General features: G+C 50.2%; 2 protein-coding genes across 2 annotated transcripts in view; one reads left to right on the top strand and one right to left on the bottom strand.

The window, feature by feature from the left end:
• The window catches only part of TOR1AIP2 (torsin A interacting protein 2), a 20,086-nt gene extending 16,336 nt beyond the window's left edge, over nucleotides 1-3,750 (bottom strand). Inside the window, exons 1-5 of the mRNA XM_014943326.1 lie at nucleotides 3,607-3,750; nucleotides 2,453-2,651; nucleotides 472-774; nucleotides 223-324; nucleotides 7-75 (exon numbers count right to left, since the gene is read on the bottom strand). Of these exons, the coding sequence (XP_014798812.1) occupies nucleotides 7-75; nucleotides 223-324; nucleotides 472-774; nucleotides 2,453-2,519 (541 nt within the window). The 5' untranslated portion in view covers nucleotides 2,520-2,651; nucleotides 3,607-3,750. The remainder of the gene's footprint in view (nucleotides 1-6; nucleotides 76-222; nucleotides 325-471; nucleotides 775-2,452; nucleotides 2,652-3,606) is intronic.
• Nucleotides 3,751-7,397: 3,647 nt separating this feature from the next.
• Nucleotides 7,398-7,700, top strand: part of LOC106888822 (torsin-1A-interacting protein 1-like) — a 13,347-nt gene continuing 13,044 nt past the window's right edge. The window contains exon 1 of the mRNA XM_014943327.1: nucleotides 7,398-7,601. Coding sequence (XP_014798813.1) covers nucleotides 7,398-7,601 — 204 coding nt within the window. The remainder of the gene's footprint in view (nucleotides 7,602-7,700) is intronic.

A 7,700-nucleotide genomic window follows, 5' to 3' on the forward strand; every position in this document is an offset into this window, starting at 1 on the left:
TTTCTGAGACACCATCTCCTGTCTTCCCAGATTTTTCCTGTGGTACTTTAGGGTCCTCGGGATCCTTCTTCTCTGCTGTGGGGAAGAAAATTTACAGACCTACACTTAGTCTCTTTCAGCCCAAGAACCAACAACCCTTTCTCCTGCTCTCCTTCCTCTAAGCAAAGGACCTGATTAGCAGCATTTTGGAAATGCAGTACACACAGATGGGGAGAGACTCACCTGTATCCAAGCCGTTGTCTTTCTGGGATGTTTCTGAGACACCATCTCCTGTCTTCCCAGATTTTTCCTGTGGTACTTTAGGGTCCTCGGGATCCTTCTCTACTGTGGGGAAGAAAATTTACAGACCTACACTTAGTCTCTTTCAGCCCAAGAACCAACAACCCTTTCTCCTGCTCTCCTTCCTCTAAGCAAAGGACCTGGTTAGCAGCATTTTGGAAATGCAGTACAGACAGAAGGGGAGAGACTCACCTGTATCCAAGCCATTGTCTTTCTGGGATGTTTCTGAGACACCATCTCCTGTCTTCCCTGATTCTTCCTCTAATTCTTCAGTTTTCTGAGGAACCTTTTTCCCTACTGTGGAGCCATCTGAATTCAACATTGTTTTTTTTCCTTCACCGGCAGTTGGTGTTTTATACACCAAAGAGTCCTCCTCTGGTTTGGAGGTGGTCTCACAGGATCTGCTTGTCACTTGGTTCTCACACGTTTCTTGGGTAGCCTCTTGGTGCACAGGAATCTCTGCTGTGCTTTTCACCTCACCTTGGGCTTGCCCAGCTGTTGGGATGAGAGTTCAGAAGCTCAGCTCGCTGTACAGGAGTCAAGAATATGCAGTGCTTGACCAACACCCTGTAAAACTCCCAGTTCTTTTATCTCAGAAAAATCTACTCCCAGTGAGATGGGGGAGAGAATAGGGTGACCAAAATTGAGAAAACTCATGGGAGTTTTCTCAAAGACAGCCGAATAGGTGAAAAAAAACAGGGGAAACCCCAAGTGATGCAAAGGCAATCGCTCCCCGCTTCCTACAAGCAGACTGATGCCAGGCCAGTCTCTGAGCAACGGCCACCTTAGAAGCCAACCTTTCTTCCTGTACCCCAGTTTTTGTTGCTGAGTGTGATGTTACACTGTTTGTAATATCCCTTTGCCCACCCTGGGCCCTCACCCAATCTTCTGCCAACTCCAGATTGGTTTGCTTGGCAGGGGGAGAAAAGAGAAAGCCTTGACTCTGCACCAGCACTGTTCAGCAATCACCAAAACACTCCTCTGTTATCAATGCTTTCTTTTTTTTTTAAAACCCCAAAACACAGCACTGTACAGGCTGCTAAGAGGAAAGTTAATTCAATCCCAGCCTATGTCCCACGCCGTCCTATGGGGGGTGGGCAGGCAATTCTTTCCTTAAGCGGTAGGATATGGTGCCCACATCTTCCTTGGATGGTGGGTTTTCCTAGGCTGGTAAATTAAGGTGATGGATTTGAAGAATTTCTAAGGCTGTAGTTGAGTTCCAGCCAGAACAGTTACACCAACGCACTTCAAGCATCTGTCTGCATGTAAATGTTAACTCTGCTCATGCTCCTTCTCTGCTCCTGTTCTGGAGCTGCTCTCCCAAAGGTGATGCAGAATTAAGAGGAAACACTGGAGCATAACTCAATAGGGAAATTCTGAGGCTGGACATAAGCGTTTGCAACATATTCTAAATCTTAAAAAATCAAACAGCGAAGCTCAGATTTCAGGCGCTACTTGTGAAAAATCGCTTATGAGTGATCAAGCAATACAATGACAGAAATTATTATGCTAGAATTAGAATAAAGACTGATAAAAATGGCAAGGAACTCCCTACTAATTAGAAAACCGAAAAAGCTGCACTTGTCACGTGTCAGAACATGCTGTCCTTTGGAGGATAATTTTTACATTCCTTGTTGCTGATTATTATGGGAACACTTCTGGCCGCCTGGGACACATCTGAGCTGGTTATAGCAACATGGTATCACTGAAATACTCGGATGTAGTAGTCATAACAAGGCAGCTGGAGAATGTAAGCACGCAGTAGAAACTAAAATGTGAGGAACCTGGAGGTATCCTGCTATTCAAGCCAGGCACAAATAGTACTTCTTGCCCTGCCTCCTCCAAAGGTTTCCCATCAGTAGGTGGTGGAAAACTGGCTGATTATTTAAGCATCTGTAGATGGGAAGCACTGGGATGCAGGGAAGAAAGCTCTCCCAGTCTGGAGCTCCATCTTTAGCTTTCCCTGTGCTGCCATCCTAGGCACAGAGACTAAACCTGTTGCAGATGGGAATCCAAAACTGAAAGTTGTTAATCTTTCCCCTTTAGACAAAGATAGCAACTTGCTTTACTTGGCCTCAAAAAGAGGGTATTCTTTTATTTTTTATTTTTACCCCTTTTATCCCTATGCAAAGGGATTTTCCTAGTAGATGGAGTAAGCACAGGATTCACTTACCTCCAGACAGATCCATGCTAGGATTCTCTTCCATTTTCTTTCTTTCTGAGAGCTCTGGCTTCTGCATCTTTTTGTTTCACTTTCTCTTTCAGTCATAAGGGGATGTATCTCCCTGCTGTTCAGGTGGCTGACCTGAAGACCCCCCTCACAGACACCATCTCGTCTTGGCCTCCAGAATTGTGACTAAACACCCATAAACCTGACAAACAAAAACACAGGACCGGTGATTTATGGTGGAGGAGGAGGCGGCTCCTCTCTCCATGCTTACCAAGGTGGTGTGAAAATGGAAGGATGTCCTTGATAACTGTGAACCTTCAGCCCAAGGGCTAGTTTGCTTCCTGGCAGGCTAGAAGCAGTCCAAGGGCTAACGCAAACCACAGCTGTCCCAGGACAAGCCAGTGGAGTGAGGCACCAGTTTCTCATCCAGATAGACTTGGGTGGACTTGGCTGTGCTCTGAGATGTCAGGGGCTCGGGCAGGCTGCCCCGCATGCTTCTGGGCACCTGGTACCTCACAGCCAGGTTGACACAGAGCAATGAGCCTCCTCTAGTGTGTCGGAGGGGGAGATGGCAGTGCTGGAAGGCGAAATCACTGGCAGAAACACCACTCAGCCCCTGTGCAGCAGCATCCCCCCCACCACCACAACCCTGTGCCCATCCGAGGGGACAAGCGAGGTCCCCTTGGACACAGCCCGATGCTCCTACACACCCTCCACTGATACTTCCACCTCTGCTAAAGAGGTTTGGAACCGGTCGGCCACGCAGGATGGAGCAAGTCTTGCCGTCGTAATCTGAAAGAGCTGGTGGCTTTCAGGAGCACAATGGAAAACTAGGCGGCACGGAAAACTCCCGAGAAACTTCCCCCGCTGGAGAGCGGTGGGTGCAGATTTCCATACAAAAATCTCGAGCCCAGCCTTCTCAGCAGGGAAGGGGGCATGGGGAGGGGGGGGACGGACACCTTCCCCCCCACCCGCACTGTCTCTACAGCTGAGTTTTCTTGCCAAAGACAAGATTTGGAGGTGCGGGGGAGTGTAATTTCTTGTGCTCTGCCGCCTGGCTCTCATCCCTCCCCTCCCTGTGCTGTTCCTGCTCATGACGCTCCGGCAGAAGAAGGAAGTCAGAGGAACAGAAGTGAGTTGGGGAGTCGGACGCTTACCCAGTCTTGGAGGTTTGGAGCCAGTCGGGGCGACCAAGTGAAGCAGAGGGGGCCAGTGCTGGCCCCTCTGCTTGCCCTTCCCAGAGGCCCTCAGGCTCTGCTGGTGGCAGGACAGCCTGTGCCCCCAACGCACACCCTTAATCCTCCGCTGTCAACGTGACAGTGAACTCTGCCCTTCCACGGGCACCCGGCAGGCTGCTGGGAGGTGTAGTTTTCCTGCTTTCCTCCTCGCCACGTCCGTCCCACGGACGGCTTTTCCCCAGTCAACAGCAGTGGTTCTTAGGGAGCATTCAGGAAACGGTAACTTCTTTTTTTTTGGCTGTATTTCTGCGGTCGTGCGGAGTTTTCCTCCAGGCAAACTGGAACGACCGGCAGTTTCCTGCGTAACGTAGCGGCGTTGCAGATTTGAAACCACGAAATGAGGGTGAGGAGGGAACTGTTTTGAGAGTTGGTTTACGAAGCTGGAAAGTACCACAAGAAAAACAACCCGAACACGCCACCAGCAAAGCCCAGACTCTGGAAATGTCACACTGTGCAAGTGCGGGGAGGCTGGGGAGCTGGGAAATGGGGTGTCTTTAGCATCAGCCTGCAGGGCAAGGGATGGGGAGCCCCCCCCAGTGCTCCCCTATCAGCGTGGTCCACAGGCTGCAACAGGGGGAAGGTCAGAGAGAGAGCTGGGTGTAGCTGCTCCCAGCCTCATTTGGGCAAAGGTTTTCCAAAAAATGATGATGGGACTTGCTGTGCCCGCACCGGGAACAGGTATGTGCCAACCCCTTCCCTGTACCCCGCTGCCCAGGATGGGTTTCACGGGAAGTGGTGGCATGGAGCAGGGCACGCCGGGGGAAAGGCGCAAGGAGCAGCAGCACAGAGACTGCAGCCCCCCTCGAACTCAGCTCAGCCTTTCCACGAACATCCCCAGGGGAGCCCAGTGACAAATGGCTGAGATAAAGCACGGGGAAAGGCAACTGGAACAGTGCTGGTAAGGAGCAGGCACTAAATGTCTGGGACTCCTCAGTTTGGAGAGTGGAAGGCTGAAAGGGGAGGGGATTTGACTGGTACGTTCACTAAAGCCCCCCGTACTGGTAAATACATACATTTTACAGTACTTGTAAAACAGGTAAGAGGTTGGGCTCAAATGGGCAGGAAAAAAAATTAGTTCTTTATGCCGTGTGCAGGAAACCTTGCTGGCACAGGAGCCACAGAGGCAGAACGTCAGAAGGTTCAGAAAAGGGTGAGTCTCGTTTGTGGACAACGGGTCCTTAAGCAGATAGTACAGGGCCAGGCAGGGCTGTACCTGTTGATGGGAGATGCTGTGTAGGTGAGGTGCATGAGCCCAGCCCCATCCTGTGCTCCGTTCCCTTGACTCTCCCACAGCGCCCAGCACTGTCCCACTGGGGGTGCTCAAGCCAAAAGGGGGCTCTGTGTGCCACCCTGTTTGTGCCCCCCCAGGTCAGGAGTGGTCGGAAGGTACCTTGCTTCCTCTCTGTCTCTCCCCAGGCCTCTAGGAGCTTCCCCCTGTTATAGTTAAAATAAAAAAAAAAAACTAAGTCCGAATTAGATTCACTAAATATTTATTAAGGTAGGAAAGCAAAAGCAGCGCTGGGCGGCCGGGGAGTCGCAGCTCCACCAAAGCTCACAAATTCAAACAACCTGAATAGCCCTTTTTATCCTCACCGAGGTCGGGTTGCCCACCTTCAGTACACCCCGCTTCTTATACCCTTATCTTTACTCCATCTGGTCTGTCTTGCTTCAAGGCGGTTTCAAGACAACGTCGACTGTAAATTAGTTCATACCCTTCCCCTTCTACCTGATTAATTAGTACAGAGTTAAAACACGGTTAACATTGGGGTTAGGCTTATCTTGTCAAAACAGGACATTCTCATGTGGTTTAGCAATATAACATTGTGGAAGTCTCTTCTTGTTAGGGAGTTCTCAAGACTGCCACAATGGGCTCGTTCTTCTTGCTTAAATTGTTTGGTGAGTAAATTACAATCCGACTTTAGGCGAGTTTTACAAGTGGTGGTGGCATAATCAGCTTGTGCCATCTCTTACATGCATTTGGTTAGTCCAAGGATAAACATTCACTTCCATAGACACATTTTGAGAGCATTGCAGTTTGTGTAAGTCAGGACTTTCTTACACTATGTATAACAGAAAAGGATAATCCTCAGATTTGATCAGCAACAAATCTTCAGTTATTCATTACACCCCTGCTCTGATGCTGGTCATACCAGGAAGGTGGGAAGGTGGGAGGTGTGCCTGGGCACAGCACGTGTAGTGATAGCAGGAAGGCACCTTCTCTCCAGCAGCACAGAAAGGCAGCAGGTTCCTCCCAGACCCACAGAGCCACCCTGCTGCCGGTGGCTGAGAGGGGACAGAGTCCACCTCCCTCCCTGGTGGATTCAGCACATTCTTTTATCATGGCCAACCTCTCAACGGGTGCAGTGGAAGCTGTAAAACTGGGGAGAACGGCAAAGGAGGAAGGAAAAAGTCCATGTGGCTTATCTACAGAGGACAAAATTTCCCCAAGGACCATGCTCTTGGTTGACAACCATCTCGCATCCCGGCCAAAGGCACATTTGACTTGGTCTGCTTCCACGCATAAGGAGCAGCCAAAGTGGACAGCAGCTGCAGGTATCAAGGGCTTCATGAAAATCAGTTTTACATCCCTGTGTCCCTTCAACCTGCCAGTCCCTTCACCAGGGCAGAGGGACCACCCTTCCTGCCAGAAGCGCAAGCGTCACGCAACCGGTGGCAGAACCACAGCGCAGCAAGTGAAAGTTGTGAGTATGTGACAAAATTTGGGGGTACCTTCAGTCTGTGCGGGTTGAGAACCCGGCTACCGAATAGCAGTTTGGCAGGAGAATTCACCGGTGGGTCTAGGGCATGAAGTCACCCACCACCACCACAACGCTGCTACCAAAAAGCATCTTCATGTTGTGTAATGTTGCTTTTCTTCCTCTAGCAGGGGATGAGCTGGGAGGTAGAATTCTAGCTTCACAAATCTGGTCTTTTTTTTTTAACTCGAGTTTGAGGGAGGGTTTTATTTAAACAGGAGTAACTTTTTCCCCTCAATCTGCAGAAGACTCAACAGTGACTAGGTGAATTATAATGGCCATGCTGTGTAACTATTGACACAATGTAATCACCCTGCAACTTTAATTGGAAATTTTACTCCTAGCTGTACTTACACCCCGTCAGAGATCACAAGCCAGTCACTGGCAGGTCTTTTCCTACTTGATTTGAACTGCACAGGCAGTTTCAAAACCTCCAGATTTATTGCATCCTTTTTTGTTTTCGCTTTTGAAAACATTGCTCAGTCTCCGCGTTTTGCTTTTACATCTCCAAAGAATGGCAGTATTTTACTCTGTTGCTGGTACAGAAGGAGGAATGCATAATTTATCTCACAAACATTCACTTGTTTATGGTGTGCTAGGATAGCATCAACATCATTTTTATTTTTGAATATATGTACAGACAAGACGGTTGCAGAAGCGAAGACCGAAGGGCACTTCCCTCACCCAGCCTTCCTGTTTGAGCGCACCGAACGTGTACACACCTACTGTTTACAACCCTGCAAAACAAATACCAAAGGTAACTCTGGAGCACTGAGATAACTGCCGTTGCAGATGTCAGTGTCACTTTCCTCAATCCTGTCTTTTTCACTATGCAGAAATGCTTTAGAGTATGTAAAAGAGCCTCTCTTTGCTTAGCAGCTCGTTTCCTAACCCGGGGAAGCCCTCGTAAGCACCTGTGCGGAGGTGACAGAGAGCGTCTGGACGCTGTTGAAGATGGAGAAAGCCAGGCACGTGCCGGTACCTCGTAGTTTCAAACCCAAGCTGTTACAGCAATTAACGATCGTACCCCGCGGGCACTTGTTACTCGGAGCGCCCAGCACTCCTTCCAACGGCTGCGAGAGAGGACCCGGGGGTTCTCGGGGAGCCGCGGGTCACCCGCGGCCGGGGGGTCCCTCCCTGCCCGCCTCGGCCCCTCAGGTGAGGGAAGGAGAAACCGCCGGCCGCGGCCGACGCGTCTCGCCCAGCCCCGGGCAGGACCGTCCGGCCCGCCTCAGCGCGGCAGCGGGCCGAGGCCCG

This window comes from Calidris pugnax, unplaced genomic scaffold, assembly GCF_001431845.1.
Source record: "Calidris pugnax isolate Ruff unplaced genomic scaffold, ASM143184v1 scaffold63, whole genome shotgun sequence".
NCBI lineage: Eukaryota > Metazoa > Chordata > Aves > Charadriiformes > Scolopacidae > Calidris > Calidris pugnax.